General features: G+C 47.1%; 1 protein-coding gene across 3 annotated transcripts in view; it reads right to left on the bottom strand.

Moving 5' to 3' along the window:
* Positions 1-2,692: 2,692 nt before the first annotated feature.
* Positions 2,693-24,909, bottom strand: part of MMP17 (matrix metallopeptidase 17) — a 50,337-nt gene continuing 28,120 nt past the window's right edge. For 2 of the 3 annotated variants that reach the window (XM_066562409.1, XM_066562410.1), the window contains exons 2-10: positions 23,299-23,431; positions 21,518-21,644; positions 15,298-15,581; positions 12,822-12,998; positions 12,590-12,689; positions 10,920-11,002; positions 7,247-7,399; positions 4,844-5,101; positions 2,693-3,672 (exon numbers count right to left, since the gene is read on the bottom strand). In XM_066562409.1, the coding sequence (XP_066418506.1) occupies positions 3,347-3,672; positions 4,844-5,101; positions 7,247-7,399; positions 10,920-11,002; positions 12,590-12,689; positions 12,822-12,998; positions 15,298-15,581; positions 21,518-21,644; positions 23,299-23,431 (1,641 nt within the window). In that variant the 3' untranslated portion in view covers positions 2,693-3,346. The remainder of the gene's footprint in view (positions 3,673-4,843; positions 5,102-7,246; positions 7,400-10,919; positions 11,003-12,589; positions 12,690-12,821; positions 12,999-15,297; positions 15,582-21,517; positions 21,645-23,298; positions 23,432-24,909) is intronic. The other variant, XM_066562411.1, reaches the window with a different exon arrangement.

Here is a 24,909-nt window from a genome sequence, read left to right as displayed (position 1 = left end):
TCTGGCAGCTTTTGGTCCCTCTTGGGGGAGAGTAATCCAGCATGACCCCCCCCTCATTCCCCACTCACCTGCTCCTCCATCACAGCCTGGTGTGACGGTGTTCACAGGAGTCTTAGGATGAGGGAAGAGACGAGGAGTTGACTCCATGCTTCAGAAAGCTTGATTTATTATTTTATTATATGTATTATATTAAAACTAAACTAAAAGAATAAAAGAAAGGATTTCATCAGAAGGCTAGCTAAGAATAGAAAAAGAAAGAATAATAACAAAGGCTTGTGTCTCGGACAGAGAGTCCAAGCCAGCTGGACTGTGATTGGCCGTTAATTAGAAACAACCGCATGAGACCAATCACAGATGCGCCTGTTGCATTCCACAGCAGCAGATAATCATTGTTTACATTTTGTTCCTGAGGCCTCTCAGCTTCTCAGGAGAAAAAATGCTAAGGAAAGGATTTTTCAGAAAATATCATGGCTACAGCCTGGCTCTCCCTCCTAGGGCCAAATCCCATCCAGTCAGCTACTTATCCTCTCCTAAGTGTGCTGGGATCCTCAAGTCTCCAGCTTCATCCTGAGTTCAAGACTCAGGATGTTATTATGAGTGGCACCTGGGTTAGAGAGAGGCAAAACTACATGACATTTCTGTAAGTGCAGTAGATGAGTCTCTGTGCTGTGAGACAAGTGAATGCCTCTGCTATGCCTGTGAAAAGCCTTGTAAAAAGATGCAGAACTCAAATCAACGCTATTTCTCACCCTGCTGCCTTCAAAACACCCCACAATATCCCTTAACTGGGTACCCCGTTCACCCCCTCTTTCTCCTAGTCACAATCCTCACCTCATCTGAAGCCTCAATCTCAAACATCATCTTCGACACAGGGTAGATCTCTTTTGTGACACGATGAATCTGCTGAAAAACTCTGAAGTGTTGTAGTTGACACAACCTGTATTTTCAGGAAGTTGTGCTCTTCCTAAACAAAACCTAAAAAAACAAAACAAAAAAAACCCAAACAAGAACAAAACCAGAAATTATAAAAGCACCTTAACACCCCTAAACACACAACCCTAAATCACGAACTTAAATACTCCCTGAGTTCAATGCTTTACAGTGTTTTCCAAACCTCTGTTGCTTTAGATACCCAAAAGCACCTACTGAAAACAAGCTGAGATAAGCTGAAAGAGCTTCTGCACTGAAATGAGAGGAGCTCTTATCCCAGCTGATCCCAGAGAGGGAATGAAGCCCCTTAGCAAAGGCTGGGGCTAATATACCCCTGACTGTGCCTGCCTCTCATTCCCAGGAAAAGGGAGGGGGCAAAGCCCACCACCCCATTTAGAAACCCTTCAGCAAAAACGTTGCTGGAAAAGCAAAGCTGATGTCTGGTGACCTGGAGCTCCAGAGGATTGAGGGAAACATGGGGAACGAGCAGACAGTGAACAGCTTCCACTGCTTTTCGTTCCAATTGCTACTGCAAGTGTAGCTTCTCTGCAATTTCATGTCCAGCATGTCTCTTCCAAGCTCAACAGATGAACAATCAAGTACTCCAGGACTGGAAAGAGGGTGTCTTCTGCTACTTGGCTACAGCTCCAAGAGGAATCTGTAACATGCTGACGTTTAGACTCAAGGACTAAAAGCTGTGTCTTCATGACTGAAGAGAAAGAAATGCAATGGGAATCAATCAAAGGAACTTCACATCTCCCACAGCCCCAGCAACCTCTGCTTGGCTCGACTGGCAGAGGTGGGATGGGGAGCTGCTCTGAACCACAGAGGCAGCTTCACTCAGCAGAGGGAGCTGTATGCCAGAGATTTTTTTGCTTGTATGTTTTTAAAGGCTATTTAGTGGTTTAATGGGATGTTTCATTGAGTCATGACCCATAAAATCACATTATAGCACACCTGTGAGTGCTTGGGACTATTCAAAAATGCAAATAGCAGAGGGAAACTCAAGGTGACCCCCCTCTTTTTGTCAGGATGCAACTGTGCACTTTTCCTGCCTTTCCTGCTGTGCCACAGAGGGCTTTGTCTTACACCTAGCACCAGGGCCACTGGAGCAGCCTTGGGTCCCGCAGTGACACTGTCTGCTCCGTGTCTCCCCGAGAAGCTGGCCTCGGCACGGCAGCAAAAGACATTTGTGCGGGAGCTTTGCAGAAGCAGGGCAGAGAAGACTGTGTCCCAGTGGTCTCCGCCCATGACAACAGCACCTTGACAACAGCAGACTCGAGGACCCTGGCTTCTTTGACATCTCATCCAAGTTTTCACTCACTATTTTCAAGGACTCTCAAATGCCCAAATCATACCACAGAAAATTGATAAACGGTGAGGAATAAATACAAACAGGAGCATCCTAAGGCAGCACTTGACCCTGGCTTCTGCCATTCCAAACTCCTGTCAGAGGCATCAAAAGGAATTTGAGCTGACTACACAGTGTCTTCCCTGCTCCAGCCCATCGTGTGCAGCACGGCCAGGTATGGCAGAGCCACAAACAAATGCAATCTTGATTCCTCCCAAAACATAAGGCCAACCTGACACAAGATTTCTGTGAGAGCAGGAGTTTGTGTGCACAGATTAGTCTGGGGCAGTGGTTGTAACTGCATCTCATTTGGCTGCACTGCCCTCATCCAGAGGCAAGGCTGCTACGAGCCTCAGCCGACAGTACCTTGCTGCAGGTATCAGGCTTGATGTGGCACAGGACCGGGAGATCTCCATGTAGGCGGCCAAGGTTTATTAGAGAAATTGTTAAATTACAATGACTCGTATACAAAGATAAGCTGCAGCGCCTTCTGAAAGGCAAAGGTGTTTCTGACCCATAGAAACTGATACAGGTTACCCAGACACCAGTGACTACAGCAGGCTTGACAGTAAATAATGATCACCTTGCAGTTAATCTTAGTGGAGTCACGGTTTCTTCTACCTAGTACATCCAATGGGATGTGTACATTGTCTCAGCACACAACTACTACCTCCTGCTGGCTGCCTTTCTGTCGCCATCTATCTCAGCAGCAACTCTTCTGTCCCCACTCCATCCCGGGAGCTCTCCCCTCCCTAGTTTGCTGTGTTTAAACATCCAGAGCAACACATCTCTATGAAGCATTTCTAAATTCAACATAAGGCTGCTCTTATCTTTAACTGGATGGGGGAATAAGAAGATGCAGAACTCAACTCTGTTATTAGACCTTTAAACTAAAATCAAGAAGAAAGAAAATCCCAAAACAAAATCACTGTTCATTTCTCATGGAGAATTCAAACCCTTCACTGGCATGTTCTTAGGAATGTTTTTTTTCTGCTTGCAACAATTAGCAATCACGGAGCTGTATCCCGGAGCACCATGGTGTTGATCTGCTGGTGAGATGAGCCGTCAGAGGGCCACACAGACCAGTGCTGCTGTCCACACAGCCAGCACGAGGCTGGCAGTCAGTCTCGGTATGGGGTGAGGGTGCAGGGATGGGGTGCCCGAGGTGCAGGAGCAGACCTCGTAACGGTTCTTCGAGCGGCTCTCGTCATGCTGTCCCGGCCTGGAGCGCGCCCCAGTCCTGCTGCTCCCGGCTGCCTCGGGGGCGTCAGCCTGCATGTCATTGCACACCAGCCAGTCCTTGGCGATGGACTGTGGGTACCCGGGCTGCACCTCCAGATCACTGTCCAGCACCTTCCAGTACTCCTTGCCCTTGAAGAAGTAACTTGCACCTGCAAAGAGACCAAAACCCAAGCGCGAGGTGAGTGGCGGTGGTTGGCGTCCCAGAGAAAGGTCAAACACCCCAGCTGAGGCCTGGGAGCAGAGGCACATGAGATATCACTGCTTGTTGTCAATATCCCCTCTGGCTGCAGGAGGGATGCTCCAGAAGGGAAGGTAACTCTGTGCCCGCGCAGGATCTCTCACCTCAGCCAGGAGCCACCAGCAGTTGGAGGTGGATGGTGAGCTGTTGCCTCTTCTGTGCTGAGTCCTGGAGCAGCTATGCCTCCCAGTACTTGTGGGTGTGTAGGGTCGAGGCCCTGTGAACCCACAGCTGGACACATCATGCACTACTCTCCTTCTTGTAATCGGGCATGGTAAAGCTGGAGAGCCCACTATTCATTAATGACTTGAGGTGTGTGCTGCTGACCCTGGGCTCAGAAAAATAACCTGAGCCTGACAGGACCCTGGGAACCTTCTGCTTTCACGTGCACTTTTTCCACTCTGAACTGGGAGGCTGTGAATTCTCTAAGCAGGCTCCATGCTCAGGAGGACTTCTACCTATGGGAATGTCACTCTCAATAGCTTTGGAAATTCAGCTTGAAAAGTCTCTAGAAGTAGCCTTCCTCTCTGCCTGGTTTAATGATTGCTAATACACTGTTAGGTCACCAGTAAATAAACCCTGGAAGTACCACTTTGTTGTGAGTGAATAGCTGATTGTGACAAAATTTTGTGGTCTTTTCAGGGGAAAAAACCACTGAGAAATCTCATCAGAAAATAAGTTGTAACTCTGGGAAAACATCTTTAAAAGTATTTTCTGTCTGCATCCTCATATAAGCACCTAAAAATCCAATGACAACAAGACCGGGGAGGACCAAATCAGCCCGTAATAGGATAAAAATCACTGCAAAACAGTGACATCGCATGTCAACTGTGTTCTTTTAACGAAGTGCAACAATTATCCCCCCACCTTATTTTTGATGCCTGTTTAAAATTACAAAGTCCTCTAGTGAGCAGTATGGGGAGTTCTGGCTGGAATCACACCTCTCTCTTCAGCTTCCAGTCACCAGGAACATCCTGTGAGGGGCTCAGTGTTTGTGTTGGCAGGCAGGGTAGAAGGGGCTACAGCTCAATAGAGCACTGATTTTCTTTGCTGTGCTTTTTTAAACTGGCATATGGACTCACCATCTGACCACCTCATGGCATCATCTAAAGGGTTGGGTATTCCCTTCCACGGGATGGCCTCTGAAGGATAGCCGGGATCCATCCTCCGCTCGTGGTCATCGTAGCACCAGTAGAGACTGTCCTTAAAGAAATAAGTCTTGTCACTGTGAGCCCAGGAGAAAGCAGCATCGATTCCTCCCAGGGGCAGGCCAAAGTCCGAAATGGGCCGTGGGTACCCTTCTTCCACATTGTTATCTTTGAAGACCCAGTATCTGTCTCCTGTGGAAAGGAAACAAGCACAGAATAAAATGACATGTGTTTCATAGCCTAAACCAGCATTTCCCCACAGATGAGCTGAGCTAATGTTTTGTTATCTACTGTGGTGACAAAGTCTCGGGGCTGAGCTCTGGGCATTTAAGGATGGGAGTAAGAAGGGGTCAGCCCATGGGGGAACCTCTGGCTTTGAATAGCTGCTTCTTTGTTTCAGGCTGTCCACATAGCCCCGCTGCTGAAAGCATGACTGTCGCAGGATATGAACACACAGCATCAGTAGAGCTGTCACTTTTATGTATTTGATGGAGGCATTTGGTTTTCTGCCCCTTGGATTTCTGCCTGATATCCAAAGAAACAAAGCAGCTTTTGTGGGCAAACTGGGCACTTTCTGCAGACTATTTGGTTCCTGAGAAGCCAAGTGTGGTCCACTTTGGAAGAGAAATCACCACTTTCTAGGGCCAGATGGGCCGAAAGACCTGTGCATTATGAGGATGCACAGGGACCTGATACATCCCATACAAGCAGCTCAGTGCTCTTCAAGGGTCTTACACAGCTGCCCCCTCGGCCTGACCTTGGGAAGGATAGAACAAGCAAATTAACTCAGATGTCTCAATTTCTTCATAGTTCTCTAACCACTGGAATGGTCTTTCTTCTTTTACAACACCTATTTAGGAACCCGCAGTGCCCTTTTGGGTATCGCATAGCCTATTTTAAGGATCAGAGGTTTTTCCTCCCTTGGTTTTCTAGAATATCTGAAGGGGCCCTTAAATGCATGCCCATGTATCAGCAGCAGGACCTTAGAGGTCAAGGTAATTTGTGCTCTTTGGTTTCAGTCCAGGGATCAATGAAATAGAGCTGGAGGGAGAGAATGAGTCAGATTTTATAGCTGGAAAGAAAATTCTGAGTTTATGTTGGGAACTAGGCAGGACTAACACACACAGAGAACGCGTGTCTTGGAACAAGATGCCAGCCGTGGCACATCCGGAATTTCAGCCTCCTTAGCAGCTGAGAGGAGCCCCTGGACCTGTGCTCTTGGTTCGTTGTCTGTTCATCCCCAGCAGAGAGAGAAGGAAGTGACTGAGGACCGCTGTGGTCTGCAGACCTGACTGGGAGGGTCTAGAGCCAGGCATAAGGGGTGGCACACCCCTTAAGCTGGCCCCATTCCCTCTGGGAAAGCAGAGCAGGGCAGGCTGCCTGAGGCAGCTGGACACACATGGCAGAGCCTTCCATATGCTGTTCCATGAAGAGATGTGGGGCTCAGCATGGCTCTGCTCTCAGCTGCGGCAATCCAGGAGGATGTCAGCTGCATTTGGAAAGGCCTTCTGCAAGCCTAGGGGCTTGTGTGGGACATGAGCCATCTCTCTGGCCTGGCTGGGGGAACTGAGAGCAAATTATTGCTTCCAGAAGCACTTCGTTCAGCACTTCTGAAACCGATAATTGCACCATGTTTCAAGCAGAACGGTCGGGAGACAACAAGTAGTTTCCAAACAGGAAGAATGGAGAGCTGGGATGTGTTTAGCACTTCAAGTGCACAACCTTGGTGAAACAAGAGTCTTGCCAGGGTCTTTGGTGACACCTGAGTGCATGGGTGGCGTCTAACCAGCACAGGTAGATGGTGTGTGGGGGACTCAGACATTTGTATAGAAACCAAGAGGTAAAATGTTCCTCCAGCTCTTCTGAAATAAAAGCTTGCAAGTTTTTTTAAATTAAAAGAGAGAATTATACTACTAATTTTAAGAAAAAAACTACAGTGACAGAAATATAATTATTAAAACCGAAGGCCTTCAGTTCCATTTTTATTTCCTCTCTATTTTTTTTCTCAGCAACACATGCTGAAAAGAGAAAAGGTCAAAGGAGGAACACACCACCTTTGAGCATGTGCAGGGGTGGTTTCTGCTTGTGTTTAATTCTTGAAAAGCTCTTGAAAAGATTTTTGTTACATTTGGCTGAACTTTATCTTCAATGACATTTCCCTCATTTTCTGGGGAACGCAACCATTACCTTTTGCTTGCCCTCCCTGCCAGCTCATTTCTTCTGGCCTTGCTCATGGACAACAGGATTCAGACTGGCAGTCGAGATGCTTAACATGTGGCACTGGTGTCTCCTGCCTACCACCGCATTCTATACCTCCAGCACCATGTTTGCTCTCACCTTTGAAGAAGACAATCTTGTGGTCGCTGGTTCTCTCGTAGACTGCGTCTAGGCTCTCCAGGTTGAGCGGCAAGCCCCGCCAGAAACGGTGAATCTGAGCCGGCTGGAGGGAGACCAAGTGCTTATTGCGAGTCAGTCTCCAGAAGTACTTGCCTGGAGGGATAGACTGGACATTACTGAACCACACTCAACCCACCTTTCCAGGGGGGTGAGTGTCAGGTGGGCGGCAGCAGCAGGAAGCAAAGCGTGTGAGATGGGAGCCATGATTTAGAGCCATCCTGCTTTCCAGCAGCAGCTGCAACTGCTTTCTATTTCTAGCAGTCATTAGAAGAAATCCCTTTCTTTTTTGGATTAAAATAATCCTCTGGACATTGCGCTGGAGCTGTTATACTCCTGGCCACAGCGTGAGGCTGTGCCGCTGAGCCGGGGCAGGAGAGAGGAGCCTTTCGTCTCCTCCCTCCCTCTCTGCTCAGGACCTCCTGCAAGCTGGTGGGACCAGGCACTGACAGCCTTAAGCAAGAACTTCCAAAAACACATCCCTATTCCTCCTCTCCTGGAGCAGCCACAACTTCCTGCACACAGGATGTCCAGCTGCTTTTATGTTTGGAAATGTCTGGTATGTTACAGTGAAACACAGAAATACCAGATGGGTTGTTTTGTAATGAAGAAAAGAAGTGAGAAAATAAAGGAGGAGGAAAACATCTGAATAGATCTGGAAGGCTTTAGGTGGGGAAGGAGGCAGTTAAGGACTTTGATACCATCTAGAGCTGCAGGATACTAAGCAGAGACTGCAGTCTTGTGGAACTTCCAGGATGAATGTACTGGTGGTACCGGCAAATGCACTTCAACACCTGCAGCAGCACTGCCCCAGCTAGGAAAGAGTATTTTGGGGATTTCTGAAATATTTTGGATGGTGTAAAAGAAAACAGATTTATATTTTGTGGGAAGGATGACAAACTTTTTCCTGCTGGAAGAGCCTTATATGGGATTTCCCGAGGAATCTTAATGGTTTTCAAGGGCAACTCCAAACCCAACTCTGTGTTGGCTCTGGGATTCTCAGCCTTTTTGCAGCACATTTCATGCTGTGTTTTCTCCAGAGAGCTCCATGGAGTGATGTGAGCCAGAGCAAGATGTTTAGGAGGCAACTCTCAACTTTGTCTTCTATTTGTTATTGCCCGTTAGAAATTATTGCACATTATTTGCATCTGGTCTTGCATTAATTTCTTGCATGAAAGCAATAGAAAACAAAGACGCATCTTCAGATTTCTATGCCCCACACACTCAGTTTTTTCTCCAGAGCTGGCAGATTGTGACACCAGCTTTTAAAATTCTATGGAAATCGGGTCTTAGGGTAATAATGCAGGACACAAAATTCTAACACTTTAACATCCACAGAGAGGGAATTTTACTCTAATTATAAGGATTTATATAACATTCTTGTTCTTCTGCTCCAGTTTGCATATTTACTCTATCTTACTGAAACATAAATTAATAATAAATTCCAGTATGGTGGGAATTGCCATAATTACAGATCCTTTTAAGAATATAAAAAATCCCGAGGATTCAAATTTGGTGGCTATTTTACATCAATGGAAACATATGTAATTAAATAAAGATGATCTCTGCATCTGTAATTAGCAAGGCACTAGACAAGGTCAGATTTCCACCTTTTTAGCAAGAAATACAGCGCAACTTAATTCCCTCTTTAGCAGATCAACATCTGAACTTCCAAGTTCCCTGGGCTCATTTGAGACACAAAAGGAAGCCTCGATACTTGTGACATTTTGTCCCTTTGGAAAGGATGGGCTCAGCATGTGAGCTGCTGCAGCAGGAAAACCTTAAATCTACCCCAAAAGTCAGGAATAAATAGCCTGAGCTGTTGGTGACTTTGGTTGGGTTTTTATAAGCTATCAGGAAAAAGAAAGAAAATAAAGCACTTAAGTAGCAAGGAATGCTAAATGAGACAGCCCCAGTCTGCCTGGGCTCATGATCTGCCATAGCCCAGCCTGCTCACCAAAAGTGCTGCTGTTGCATGGATGATCCTCAGCCGAAGCCAGATCCATGGGAGAACTGCTGCCATTAGCATGCAGGAATAATTTAAAAACCAAAATCCTAACCCCGTATTTGTTTAAAAAGCTCAATTTAAACCCTCCTCTGAGCTGAAAAACTGAACACGATAAAAGCCAAGCGTGAGGTCCTGCTGCACCAAGATATGCATGATAAGTTGAGGCAATTGCTTTCTTTAATTTCAGTTAATTTTGAACCCAGCTGTGTTCCACGTTATCCAGACTTTGGGTGCCTTTGGCAAGACTGCTGCACACACCATGCAGACGCACACACAGGCCAAAGGTGTTAAAAACTTCGGGAGTCTGTGGTGAAGCACCTACATCAAAGCAAGCGGTGATTCCAAAGAGCAGAGAACGCATCGTTGCCTTCAAAATGACAAGCCTATGAGGTCTGGGGAGCTCCAGTCCTGGGGCCTTTGCAGTGGCTTCTTTCCATCTAGGAAACCAGCAGGACCAGCTCAGAATAAAATGTCTATCGAGGGACAAAGCTCAGCACTAGAGATTATTTACTCTGCCCCAGAGGTGACATCCCCTCTCCTTGGCGCACAGGACGGTTCGGGGGGCAACAATGGAGGCTGCAAGTAAAGTGCTGGAGGCAGACACGCAGCTGGTATCCACTGACCCTGTGCTCTTTACATCTGCTTTTTGGCCTGCAATAAATATATCCAAAAATAGACACCGAGATGGATTTCTCTTTACTTCATCAGTTTTTCCCCTCAGAGGGACAGCCAGCCATTTATCCTGACAGCAGTTCATGTCTTTGAGTTTCCCTTCTTAGCTGTGGCTTTTTGGAGCTGGCATCTGAACAAATAATGTTGTGGAACAGTCCCCATATTGTGCTTCCCTCAGGGCACAGGCAACACCAAATTCTCTGGAGCCCTTTTGCTGTTCTTGCCTGCGACCCAAGGCTCATGCTGTGATACCCAGATGCCAGGACGCTGCTGCTCATCCCTGGAGAAAATGCTTCTGCTTACCTGGTGGATGGCTTTGGGGTGCCCAAATGGTGGCTAGGGATGCAAAGAAACACCCATGGGCATTTTTACATCTTGGAAATGTGAGAAAGCAAGCCCAGAGAGTCCAGCCTACACAGGCTCTGCTCAGCTGAGAAGGTACCGATGGGATCCTCATCAACAGCTGGGCATCCTGGGAACACAGTGCCAGCAAGCGTTCGCTGGCACAAAACCAGATGGTCCTCATTTATGTACATACTGTCTTTGAGAGATGTACGGCAAGCAAAATTAGGGAAGGTGAAGCATGGGAGGAAAGGAAAGGAAGGCTCGAGCTATCCAGAAAGAAAGCAGTGGAGTGTTGTTGCTGCTCTGCTTATCCTTGGTTCGACCTCAATTTTGACTTTTAGGTAGCACAATTATCAGATTTTAGTCCTTCACCGGGCAGTCCAGTATGATGAATCGGAGTAAAAACCGCTGTGCTGGATTGTCACCAGTCCGGCCACACACTCAGGTATGAGATGCCTCCCTGGGTATGTGGGAGCAGGCCACAAACCCCAGCCAGCTCATCCTCACCACCCACTCCCATCCCACACTGTCCTGCCTCTGGTGCTGCCACATCAAAGCCACCGCAGGGTGGCACAGACCCCTGGTGCTCACCTTTGAAGAAGAAAGCCTCTCCCCGGATCTGGGCCACTGCATCGAAGTGCGTGTTACACCTGTTGGGCACGTCCCGCCTGAGCCTGTGGAGAGATGCCCAGGTGAGCAGGGCCCAGGCAGGCAGTGAGGGGCTGTGTCCCCCCCGATGCCTCCTACCCCACAGACTGAATCGCCCCTGCTCCTGGAGAAGACTAGAGGCTGTGCCCATCTGTCACACCTCATGCTCAAGCCCAGCCACGTGCACAAGGATTTCCAAGGCGAGCTCGGGCAAACCTCAGCCTGAAGACAGCTTGGGCTGACAACCCTGGGCCACCGGAAGCCATTGCTGGGAGTCGAGCGAGGACATGCTCTACATTCACCAGCTCTGTAGCTGGTGAGAGCCAGCTTCCTGCTCCCAGTGGCACAGCGTGGCTTGGCCAGCTACCCCAGGGCAGCAGGACATGGAAATCAGCCAAGCAGCCTCTCACTCCAGCAGCTCAGGATGCCACTGCTCCAGGGCTAAGCTCCAAACTGCCAGTGAGAGGTGACTGAGCTGCAAAGCAGAAAGCAGCTGAGCTTAAACAGAGGGACCTGGAGGAGACATATGATGTCCAGTGAAATCTACCTGGTGAAAGCCACCTGGCAAGTGGCAGCTGAGATATTGAGCTGCTTTAACAAGGTGGGTGGGGAAGGCACAGAGTATGAAGAACTGAGAGAGCTACAAAGCCCACGTAAGAAATGATGACTGTTGGAGGAACAATGAGAGGATGCTGGGAACACGCACGGAAAAGCTCCTGTGGATGACAAGGAGGCATGAATCTATTCTACGGATAGAAAAATTTTGCTGGGCTGCCAGCACCAGTTTCTTTCCTCTTTGACCACAAAATGACAGATGTGGAGGCAAACCCCATCTACTCTCCCAGAATACAAGGCAGGAACAAGGGGATGACATGAGCAAGTTTCCTGCTGCTCTTGCTGCTGGTATGAGATGGTGGCCTCTTACGACAGCAGGGGGAAAGGCTCTCTTATATCTAGGTCTAAACATGGCCATAAGGAGCCTGGTGGACAAGCGCCTTTAGAAGCTACGTGTGGAGAAATGTAACTAATGGCATTCAGCATGTTCAAACAAAAGGCGCACGAGGTGAAGGTGACCTGCCCCATCTCTGCCGCTCTCAACTGGGGGGCTTTTGGTGTCTGGCAAAAATGCGTGACCATCACCTCCTGCCTTTTTGTTCAGTGTCCCTTCTTCTCTTAACTGTCCTGCTGTCTTGGTCAACATTTATTAATGAGCTATGTCCTGCACTTCCCTTAATGAAGCCATGCTGGTTGCTTGATGACACATGTAAGCAGCCCTTTGCCAATGTTAACCTGCATTGGAGTCAGGCTATCAGTCCACTTGTTCCAATACTCACGCCCTCAGGTACATTAAGCAGTTGCTCACTGTGGAACAATTTAGGTAAGTTATACTTCTGCAATTCAGGATACTGCTGAGGAAGTTTGCTTAAAATTCCAGCAAGGATGAATTTACCTAAGGGTGATGGTGACAACTTTCCACTAATATGAATAAAAAAACTGAGTTTTAGCAAAATATCCAGAGAGACATACCAAAGCCAGAGTGAGCAGGAAAGATATGGATGAAGCAGAGCTTCACTACTACACATCCTTTGCAGGAAAGGAAGAATTTGACTTACGGGACAGTGGAGCGGTTCTCTGGCAGCTCTGGCAGGATTGGATGATCATCTGTTTTGCTTACTTCAGGCTTGGCTGTGGGGGACACAGATTCCCTGACTCCTGTGTAGAAAAAAAGCAATAAGAGGGAACACCATCCTTCTTGCCAGCACCACTCACCCCAGAGAGCAGCTATTCCAGTGTGTCCTACCATGGCAGGAACAGGCTGTAGCCAGTTGAGGGACACAAACTTACCATAGAGTTGCCAGATCCGGACTTTGTCCTCGTAAGGCAGGTCGTACTTCAGAGGATCTCCCACTGGACCTTGGTAGTAGGGTCTCATGATAGATTCTATGGCAGAGATGTGGGTCAAGCCGATGGCATGGCCAAACTCATGGACAGCTACAGCAAATAGGTCCATCCCATGAGTGTCTGGAGATAAGGATAAAATTGAAATAATAGTCACTGAGTGCTGAGAGTAATTGGAGGATTTGGGTGGGCTGCAGGGGCAGTAAGAGAAAGTGTAGGTTTATCTTGAATAAACTGGAAAGAAGAGCTTTGGAATAGGTAAAGTTTAAAAAATTTTTTTTTTTCCAGTTAGAGAATGGGGTGGATCATATGAAAATGGAAAGCAAGCCAGACTTCAGCCTACATCAGCCTGGGTATCACCCCTCTAATTTCCAAATCACTGTCGGCACCTGAGAAAAAAAAGGGCTGAGACAGCAACCACATCAGAACCATTTGCTGAGTGGCACTGCAGAAGCTGGGCCAGAGCAGTCACTCCCCACATCTCATGCCTGCTGCAGCTGCTGACACAGCCTTTGCATTGCCCAAAATGCTCATTTCCAAACATACACCACTGCTACCAAAGCAAAGGAGGAGCTGCTCCCAGCTGTAGGGGACTGAGACTGCTTGGTGCACTCCCACCACCCAGCTCTAGACAGGCTGGGCCGCATGTCCATGTAATTTCTGCCCCTCTCTGCACAGCAATGTCCTGCAGAGCGATACCAGAGGGCAGCAATGATTTTAAGTGTGGTTCTTATGAAGATCATGATGTCAAGTATTGTAATAAAGAAGCAATGAGTTGGAAAGATCCCTGTGGAGCTCAGGGGAGTGTCACATTCCCTGAGAAAGACTGGAGACAAAAGAGATGGCTTCTTTGCCATCTGCGATGGCTACTTTTTTGCACGAAAGTAGCTGATCCTGCCTAGCCCTTAGTGCTCCTCACCAGGCTCAGGGTGCCAGAGCAGGGAGGAGATAGTCTTTGCAGAATTTTGCCTTTTCCTTCATGACTATTATTTACAGGGTCTGCAACCAGGTGAGATTTTTATAACCTGTGCTGTTTTCCCTGGCACTAAAAGAGAACAAGGCATATGCTCTCTGACATTTTAATGCCAGACTGACAACCTTGGGGATATTTTTATATCACCTACCAAGTTGTTTTTGAATCAGTAGAGAGAACAAAATAAATAAAAGATGAAGCTCAGATAGCTCTAAGATCTTCAAAATAGAGGGCAGCTTTTTGCTGGCAGGCTCATCCCCTCATCTCTTGGTGGAGCTCGGAGGGGCACCCCCGTGGGAGTGCTGGCTCTGAGCTCGCTCCTTCATTGGAGTTTGTTTCACAATGAGCACTCCCAACCACTAGCTGCAAAACTGACTCCATCACTAACACATTCCCTCTGGCAATCTACTGACCACAGTGCTTGTCGCTGCCCTGTATGTCTGCAGATCAAAACTGCTGCTTTTTATTTCCTTCCTGATAAGAGCCATCAGCTGGGGCTAGACACATGAAACAAGGAGCATGAAACAAGAAGCAGGTATAATTCTCAAGGATCAGCCTGTCCAGACCTTTAACCTTCATCTCAAGACCTCTTCCAGCACTCTCGGTGAGCCCTTCTGCCCATGAACACTCAGGGGGATGGATGCAGGTCAGCTGGTGGGCTTGTATTAGCTTGTTTCAGAGAAGACAGGTTTAAACAAAGTCATTAAGCTGAGGCAGCAGGATCCCACTAGGAGGCTGGTGGAGGAGGTGGAACGAGAAATAAATTAGCAGCTGGTGGCTGCAGAGAAGACATTCTGTCAAAACATGCCTGACACAAAGGCTCGGGACCTGATCCCCACAGATGGTTTTGCAACTGAGGAACACTTGCCTCTGATATTCCCTCTGCTAATTAAAATCTGCTTTGGCCAGATGAGATGAAGATAAAAAAGAAAAGAACTGCAACTTGTAACCATCCTGATGCTAGGTAATAGACAGGAGATGTGAGGAAAAAACTAGGCCTTTTTCCCAGCACAATACAGAGCCCTTTATATGTAGGTCAGCTAACAGTATACTTTAAAAATAGGGAACTGAGACATGTGGCAGTGAAGGCACCCAAAAGGTGTCAAAGTCAGAGAATGCAGTCCCCATTCAAGAGCTCCAGTAGCCGCATACCCAACCCGCAACCTTCCAGGTCTCAGAAGAGACGGGGACTGTGGTTGGGCAATGGGGAGCTCTGCAATTGCTGGCAGGATAAGGAGAAATATGGAGATGCCATTGAGGCTTCCAGGAACATAAGAGTGTCCTCAACACTGCCTGGGTTGATTTTGCTAGCAAGAGGAATCAGATGACTTCAGGGATCCTGAAGCCTAGGGTGAAGGTGTGGCAGAGGCTAAACCACTCCAGCCACCCGAGCAGAAGAGAAAATCGTGAGCCCTTGTGCTTGGCTGCAGCTCTCCCACCCTGACCTACCTGATGATCGGAAGGTCCAATATTCGTCATCGTCAAAATGAGTGTCCCCTGCTGTGTGATGGTCTCCGGGGAAAAAAGCATGTGCCACCGTCCCACCAGGCCCGTCAAAGGGATAGCCGTCATTGTGATCTGCTTTGGAGAAGTCTATCTGGATGTCAGCATTGTTTCCGGCCACTTCGTGGAAATTCAGCGGAGTGATGTCACTCCAGACCTTCAGGGCATAGTACATCAGGGCTCGGACAGTGTCGTGGCCCAGGTGGGACTCTTTTGGGAAGGTGCGAACTCTGAAACAAAGAGGGCAAAAAAGAGGATGGGTCAGTAGCATGAAAGATCTCCAAGAACAACCAGAACTGGCTCTGCAGATGCCTGGTGCCTCAGAGCCACAGTGAAGACTTCAGAGCTTTTTGCGGTTTTGGGCTGAGCTGGAATGGAATAAAAGTCAATGTTTCCCATTGAAAAGTCAATGTATAACCCAACTGTGAAAAAGAATGCCTAATATTGTTGATTTAATAGAGGAGATGAAAAGACAAAGATGCAACGAGGCACCTTGGCTTCTAAAGGAGTACATTTAGATAATCTTTCATTGGCGATTTTGACAAAAATATACGCGCTTTCCAAGCACATGTGCTGTCGATTGAGTAATTATTGACAAAAGCCTGTTTGGATGCCTTCTGGCCAGGTCTACCCCTATAATAACAGATACTTTCTTTTTTGTGCACCAGCACACCATCCAAAGTGTTTTCATGATTTGACAGATTTTTAAAGGCTGAAGCAACAATTATGACCACATCACTTACCCTGCTACATAACACGGCTGTGACAGCATCACTTGGTACCGCACCACTTCCCATCACCAACGGGCAGTGATGACCTGACTACACTTCACGAGATAATTACAAGCACCAGAAGGGGAAGTCACACCACTCAAGCTCTTCTTGAATAGTGATCTGAGTGCTGGGAGACAGCATGGGTGTGAAAAGTAGGGAGCAACTTGCTTGCTGAGGTTGTGAACACATACCACACCCTCAAGAGACAGGCAGCCCAAAGCAGGCACCACCTTTGGGCCAGGGCAAGACTAGTCAGGGTTGAATCTCTGATTGAGGAAAAAAGGGCTTATGAAAATAAGCAGAAATCTCACTAGCAGTTCCTCTGAAGCACTTGGGATGCTTATCCTTGAGACAGTGGGAATGAGTGGATGAATCAGGAGAAACACATCATAACTAAATGAGAAAAAATCATTTGTACCTTTGCCTTTGCTATCCCTTGACTCTTTGGGCAAAGAAAAACCTTATTGACTAATCTAAATGAGTTACATGCATGTAACACCAGATGATTGTAGGACTTCAAAGAAAACACATTTGTAAAGGAGACAGCACAGAGGTACAAACAGGATTAGCATGGGATTAGAAAAGACAGTTTTCAAGGCAATTTTTAATTTATAGAAGAGATTATGCCCAGATGTAATCCTCTACAGTACAGAGATAAAGGCCACCTGGATTCCAGATATTCATTAACTAGCTGTCTCCATCTTTCATAACACTCCTCAGGACTTAGGTAAACCCTTCGCTGCTTTAATTTCTACTGAGTAAGTCATTATACGTATAACACACACCATGTTTAGCCTAGGAATTATGACCTTTCTCCAGGATCATAGTGCCGAAGGCACAGAGTCACATTTAGGGACATTATCTGCTCTTTCCTTCCCAAGCCCTGCTCACCATGTGAGCTATTTTCCTTTCCTTTTCTTTCCAGCTGTAGAATGAGGATAATAAATCAGATCTCCCTTGTAAAAGGATAGTGGATAAAAAGCCCTGTCTAAAGAAACAAATATTATTAATATTCATCCCAAGATCTGACTCCAGAAGCATTAGATTAAGGCAGAAACAGGATCAATACCTATTTTACTTCTTCCAAAAAGTCCTACACCTCTGAGCTGATCCACATTTTATTCATATGCTGCAAGTGTAAGTGGAAAGTCCCTTATCCTTGATTCATTATCATTGTCATTTTTAAGAGAATCCCATCAGGGTTTTTTAATTCAGCATCTGATTTGATTGCTAGAACTCTGCTAATTGTTTTCAATGAGATTAGGAAAAGACTATTATGATGATAGGATGTTTGTTGGCCTTGCATCACCCAATTCGACTGAAAAGGAAGAACATTTCTAACAGCATGCAGATAAAAAACCTTCCTCCTACCTTAAATTATTATTAGTAGTAATAGTAGTAGTAAATGGTGTTTAGGTTTCCAGTGAAGAGAAGCACTCCTTCTTGGATGTAAATCCCTTCCGAGATTCCTCTTACAGAACTCAGAACTTTGGCAAAAGCCTGATGTGAGTAATTGGAGAGAAAGCTCTCTGTTCCAGACAGCCTCTGCCAGCCAGAGGGACGGTGATGACAACCGGACTGCTCAGTCCCTTCAGCCACCCCACCAACACTTCTCTAAGCTGTAGGCTCAGTCACATCCTGCTGCAAATCACACTCTGGGACATCCTGAGGAGTGTCTATCCCTGTGGCAGATGGGGCTGCAGGAGGGAGCATCAGCCACAATACTGAAACTGGCACCTGCCGAGCAGGATGTGGTGTTGAGGGACACAACTGGATACCAAGGAGAAAATCTCCTTTCTGCGTTTAGTGCTCAGCCAGGCAGCAGCATTGCCATGCAGACAAATGAATGCTGACTCTCACACAGCGCTGCCAGTCCTTCATGTGTCCTCTGAGTCACCTCCTTTGCTTGACCCATCCCAAACAGACTTTGTATCTAGAATGGTTAATAAATAGAGACTAGAGAGGACTGATCTGCCTCTGTTTGCCGTTGAGGGGCACCCACACCTATTTTGATTTCTGATTTCCTTATTTGTTTTGTCCTCCAAAAGACAAAAGTGGGAGAGTATCAGTGATGGATGAGAAATCAATAGCTTGTTAATGAAAGCACTCTTTCACTTTCCCAGCCCTGAAACCATGGACAAATAAAATAAATGCAGAGAACTACCAAACACAACAAGCTAAGGAGTGCTTGATAAACCCACACTGATTTTTCTTGGAAGGGGAAGGAAGAGGGGATAGTTGAAAAGGTAGATGCTTGCTGCCTTGGCAAAGGTGCTTTTCCAGCTGCCCAGAGCCATCCATGGCACAGGAGCCCTGATCCAGGAACACTGCTGGAACACTGCCATTGTCTGCAGGAGGAAAACAGCGGACGTTGGAACCCTCCATCAACCCTCTCCCAGCAGTTAGACTATCACCCAAAAATGTTCAGTTTTTTCATTCTCCTGCCCTTTATCACACACAGAACACCAGTCACCTCCAAGCCACTGTGCCTCTACACACCTACCTGCTCTCTGACTCAGCTGCTCAGGGATTTTCCTATGGGGGTCCCAGTTGCCTGTGACAGGGACATTACAAAAACCTAAAGAAGCCTGACACTGACAGGTGACAGCGTGCCCCCCTGGACACCTGTCAGCCCCAGACATGGGGGACAAAGCAGTCTGGGCTTTGGATGGGAGGTCCCCATGGCAGGATGCCACTGACTAAAGGAAGAAAGCAGAAGGATCAGGACCGTTGTGGGGATGGGAGCACAGAACTGAGAGTTATGCCACCTTCCTCTTGACTGCCACCCCTCCACACCTGAGTAAATCCACATCTGGGCTCAGGCCATGGCACTCACAGCAATGGTGGGCACTGACTGACTGGTGTCACTGCTTCTCTGGCAGTGGGCTCTGCTCCCACTCCGGCAGTCCATGGCCTGAGCATCAGTGTCAAAGACTGCAGCTCTGATGAGATGGCACAAGGGAGTAGTCCTTAACTATGGACAGATGAAAGCCAGCTCAGTTCAGCACTGAAAGGAAAAAAGTGGGCAATATTAAAAGCTGAGCTTCCACGGCTCCCCTTTCCCCAGGGAGCTCGAAGCATGCGGAGACGGGGCATGGCCCTGCTGCTGCACTTCCCAGGACTGCGGGGAAACAGCAAGCACTGGGAAGAAATGGAGATGTGCCAGCTATGAACTCCCCTTCTGTGGGGTGTAACCAGAAGTAATAAAGCAAAATCAACAAGTGAAAAACAAGGCTGCAAACATGAGGGGAAGTGGCTGTGGGCAGCTCTGGCGCTGATGCTGGCAGAGGGCATCCACAGCACACCACTCTCTCAGCAGCTGCCTTGGCACCTGGGGAGAGCACAGGGAAAATAAAATAATAACAAAAACAATCCTGTGAAAAGAAAATGTATATGCTGTAATATCCTGGAAACTCTACATGGAGATGAGGCACAGAAAACCATCTATTTCTGATGCAGTAATTGGGTGCTACAAGACTGTACTGTGACATGTGCAAGATGCAACCTGTATCGTTTTGCTCCTTGGGCCCTCCAGTCCCACAGGCTGGTTGTACTCAAAGGTAAAAGGAAGAAATCTGAATGACCTGTATACCTATACAATTCTGTTTGCCCAAAACTGCCTTCTCAATCAGTGCATTTGCCTGTTTTGAGGCCCTCCTTTCCTACAGCTCTGCTTGCCTGTTTATTTCAGCCTTGCAATTGTTCAGGTTTTTCTTCAACTTTTAAATTCATGTCTGAGTAGCATTTAGTTGTGTTTTCCCCTTTTAAAATCTTCAAACAATGTGTAAAAGGTAAGCGAGTAAAACTTTTATGTCTCTATTGGCCGACTTTCAGGCAGTTTCCAAAAAGCCAGTTTAGTCTCAAATGTTGGATATAAATACTACATCGGAGTTTCTGTAATGCTGCAGTGCTCTGCTGGCTACAACTTACCATTGTAAAATACAGCCCTTTCTTGGACAAAAGACAAGATTTTTGAAAGGATCAAAGAATAAAAAGCAGAAATTACATTGTCAGGAGATGGATTTTTTTATGCCTTACATATAATATTGTCTCAGACCTCAACCCGTTTTTATGGCAATCCTTGCTGCAGCATCAGTTTCCAAGGGGGTAGGAGGCAGGGAATATCCCAGGGCTGCATCCACCAGAACAGCCAGACCACATTTCACGTCCACATTTCTCTCCAGCCTGGAACTGGGGATACTGTGTCAGCACATCCAAAGTCCTGATGGCACCTGCAGTGCCAATTCCCTGACCGTGCTGCCCAGCCACGGGATGTCATTCAGGTTTGTCAGGAGCTGCTGGGGTCAGGCTGCGCACAAGCCGTGCCCTTGCACTGGCTCTGGCAGCTCCCAGAACACCAGGGCAGGTTTTCTTTTTACCCCAAAAGGATTTTCTCCTTTCTGAAAAGTGAAGTTCTTCCTCTTTCCCCATAAAGTCAAGCCTGGGCAACAGGGAGACAGCTTGAGTTTTTATAACATGGGTCACTTCACGACATGAAGCCATCTATGAACCAAAGTTGTTTCTTACTGAAGCTGAATTATGTTTATCTTCTCTCAAAATTAAGTCTCAAAGGAATCTGCTGGAACAGAGACCAAATCTCTGCTAAGTTTCAACATGTGTTGACAGCAACAGCCAAGTTGAGATTTGTTACTGCAGTGGGAACAGGACTCTCTCTAGAGGCTATGCCAGGATCAAAGAAAAACTTATTATTGATAAGGAGAACTTTTCATAAGATCCACATGTGTTTTCAGAATGGTACAAGCACCTCATGCTGCACACTGTTCTTAGAGGAAAGATCACTGCAGCACACGGTATTTGAGGGAGGAAAAATGAGTCCCAAAAAGCACAAATCTTAATGGGACAGGGATCAGTTTGCTTGCCAACCCTGACCTGCAGCATATTTCTGAAAGCTGGACCTGAGCTTCTGCGTGTCAGAGGTGCAGAGGGATCCTGACACTGAGGGAAAAATATTCGCCTGTGGCAAGGATTAGGAGAAAAAAGAGTGACTTTATTATCCAGAAAATTGTCCTTCCCTTGGACTTGGGTGGGGCAAGAGAAGAAGCTCCAGGCTTGGCAGCTGCCTGAGAAAGCACAGAACTAATGAACTCAAGAAAAAAGATGCTCTAACAACAATTGCAACCCAGCAAAAAGCTCCCAGCTAATTCACCAGCCAAATCTGTATCATTCTCAGGCACTGCCAAGTGGGTCCAAGAAGTTCACTGCTGAGACTGTCAGGAGAAGAATTAAAGTAAGTAGTCTATGGGGTCTTGGGAGGCCACTGGGACATGTTTTAACCATCACCCTAAAACTCATCTCAAAGCCGTATTTAACAAAGGTGATGGTGGAATGGGTCTTTTGCTGCAAGATTTCAGCAGGGATAGATGAATTCCTACCTCCAGGACAAGTTCCTTTTGCTCCACTTGGTGACAGCCTGGGCAAATCGCTTCCTCCTGGTCTCTTCAATGGTGAGGTCGGGCAGAGAACAGCGAGGGGTCTTCATCAGCTCCAGGGTGGCTTCATCTAGGGTTAGAGAAAAAACAAGAAATCATGGGAATGGTGGGTTAAGAAATCCCAGGGGGACAAAGAGATATGAAATGAAGTGCTAAGAATGAACCAGAAGAGCAAAAGTGAATACTCAGGAGCCCACTGGGACATGGCACCAGCCCCAGCATGTTGTGGTGACACCCACAGAACACTGAGCCCCCTATGTCTCACTGCTGCTCCCACCACTGGACAGCAATTCCTGCTGGAAGCCCACCTGTGGCCAGCTTTGATCATGCTTTTAAACATATTTTTTCAAATATTCTGTCTTGTTCTCTCTTGATGAATTTCCAAGGAGAGACAATCACATATAAATAAACTCCATCTCTGTTCAGCTAGGAGCTTATTTGAAGAATGTCCAGGTTCTTTCTTATTAAATTTTTTTAATAAATGAAAGCGTGAAGTGTCTATTCTCACCAGCTGAAATGCAAAAAAGTTGTTTCATTCACTCATTTCCCTGCTGACTTTACCTCTTAAACTCTGTTTTCATGAACAAACCCACAACTATGACCTGTGCAGGGCAGCCATCCCTCCCACCCCCAGACTGTTTCAAACACCCTCTCTGAAAATGCAATTTGAATGGCCACTCCTGTTCCAGGGTCTCCTGCAGCTTGTGATGCAGTGGAAGAGAAATTATTGCACATGCTCAATTAAGACCAGAGAAAGGAAGTCCTCATGTTGGGATGCAGCTGTGCTTTCAGGAGACCAGCAGAGGGATGCTGGGATGTTGGGATGGATAGAGACTCGCCTGCTAATTAGCTGCTACTCCTTAATTATGTCCCGAGCAGTAGAAGCATGCTGGCCCCATGGTGGGAGGATCACAGAGGGGAGGAGAGCAGAGAGGTGCCCTTCTGCAGGCCGGGATAATGCTGGCTTTCTCCTTCCCTCAATGAAGGCTTTGAGAGGAATGACCCCAGCCACGCTAGTGAACTCGTGCTGCTTCAGCCTCCCCTTGGACTTCTCCCTCCCAGGCAGATGCGGCTGCCCCACAGATGCCACTGCCTGCCTCTGCTGGCCAATGGAGCTGCTGGAGCAGGTGATGGGCTCCCAGTTGGCTGGGCATGACTGAGGAGTACCTGGAGCTGCTGTGGCTCAGTGAGATCCCAGGAGAGCCCCAAAGAGCCTCCTGCAAACAAAGTTGAGGTGATGCAACATCATGCCTCTCCCTTCCCTGTCTGTGCCCCAGCAGCAAGGAACCCAAAATATCTTCGCATACAAATTGGGGGGCTTAATCAGGATTTTTGTTCAATTCAATTTGATGCTGCAAGTAAAGCTCTGAACAGGACAACTTTCTCCCTTTTTTTCCCTTCGTCTTTTAAAATTTTTTGTTGTTTTTTTTTTTTTTTAACACACCAAGAGCTATTTTAATCACACTGAGAACCCCAAGGGTCTGTGGGTCTGTTGAAATAATTGCTTGCCTCAGGTTCTTGAAAACACAAGGCAACAGAACACCTGAGCCATGTAATTACTCTTATAGCTCCAAACTGGGCCATATGCTCCACCCACGGTGGAGCTTTTCCTGCTGCTGCTCCAGAACACAGGAGAGGGAGAGTCCCTTCTCCCTCATGGACCTGCAAGAAGCCATCCCTGTCTCGCTCTGCACCAAGGAGAGGAGGGGTCATGAGCCACTGACCTAGGACTCCTGTGGCCTCAAGCCCCCCGAACCTCTGCATGGCAGTGATGGCCTTGGTGAGCTCCTCCTGCGTCTGCAGCTGCCCCGTGACAGGGTCCGGAGGAGGCAGATACCCAAATTTTGTCAGCCAGTCCTGTGAAACAAGGCGAAGGGGAAATGAGAAAAGGAAAGGAAGGAAATACAGGGAATGACGATCTGAAGGTCCTCTCCCTCCACTGCACCCTGATAGTTTGACGGCCTTAGCTTAATGGTTGGACTTGATGATCTCAAGGGTCTTTGCCAACTTAAATGATTCTGTGGGGGTGGATTGTTTTGCCTTGCTTGGCCCATCCCCCTGGGGAGAGCATCTCACAATGCTCTTTACATTATGCTCTTTACATTATGAGTCTTTACAAGACTCATAATTTTATCAGTCATGCAGTGAGACTCAGTGGTCCTTTAGTGGAAGAGATAAAGAAAACTGCCCCACCTGGTTTTAACAGGCAGCCTAATTAAGAGAAGATAAGTGCCCTACCTCTTAACAGATAACGACAGAATACACACCCCCAGCCACATCTTGCATTTGCAACAGAAGACACTTGACTTTCACACCAGGATTTTGTTTGGAAATAAACTTAGCCATGAAGTCTCCAAGCCCACTTTGTGCCACACAGTTATCCAAGACCTGAGGCAGATTACCTCAGCATTGACACAAAACAGCCCTTCTCTCCAGCATTTCCACACTCCCTGGTTTAATCATCTTCCTGCCAGCTGACCTAAAGTATTTACAGACGGGTGTGGGTCTCTCAACCACCAGAAAGCAGCAGGGACCTGTGGAACCCCTGGACGTCCCTCTTTCCCAAAGCCTAGGCAAGCACAGCCATGTGCCAGTGATCCCCTTGCCACAGGCCTCTCATTAAACCCAAACCCACTGTTCAGTCAGAATTTGTCTCTCAAAGGACAATATATCTTTATGAAGATTTTTCTCTTTCTCTCTTCAGGCTAAAATTGATGAGAAAAAATGCTATAAATCTCCTTCTTATAACTGCTTTTTAAAGTGAAATACCTTCCTAAATCCTTTCTTACCTTTCTAAATCCTTTCTTACCTTCCTTCTCTCTCCTTCCCTTCCCTTGGCAGAAGAATGAACAAGGAATAGTAAAACTGCACACAGGGGATGCCATAAACACCTGCTCTCTATTTTCTTTATCTGTATCAAACATTGATCTGTTGAGCCTCTTGTAGACTGATATTGATCCAGACTTCCACTGCAGCCAATACATCACAAATTGATGGTAGCCAGATTAGGGCCAGAAGCCAGTAGCTACTTATCGCTACATTCTGAGCATCTCAGTTTGGTGTCACCTGCAGCTGCCGCCCTAAATGCCACAGAACCCCCAGCCCCTCTCTGCAAAGTCCAGTTAAACAGATTCACACTTACTGAGCTCTATGAGTGATCTCCTCAGGCTTGGTGTGACTCTCCATTGGGGAGCAGGGCCTGCTGTGCTGGTTTTCTCACTAGCATTTAACTTCCCTCCCAATCCTCCTTCACAGTTGCCTTATTTCAGTGGGATACTGTGCTCAGGAAACAGCTTATCTGGCCACTTCTTGTTGATTAATGCAACTCCATTAGC

Source organism: Molothrus aeneus, chromosome 18 (genome assembly GCF_037042795.1).
Source record: "Molothrus aeneus isolate 106 chromosome 18, BPBGC_Maene_1.0, whole genome shotgun sequence".
Classification (NCBI taxonomy): Eukaryota; Metazoa; Chordata; class Aves; order Passeriformes; family Icteridae; genus Molothrus; species Molothrus aeneus.
Note: the sequence above shows the minus strand (reverse complement) of the source record. Positions and strands in the feature narration are given on the sequence as shown.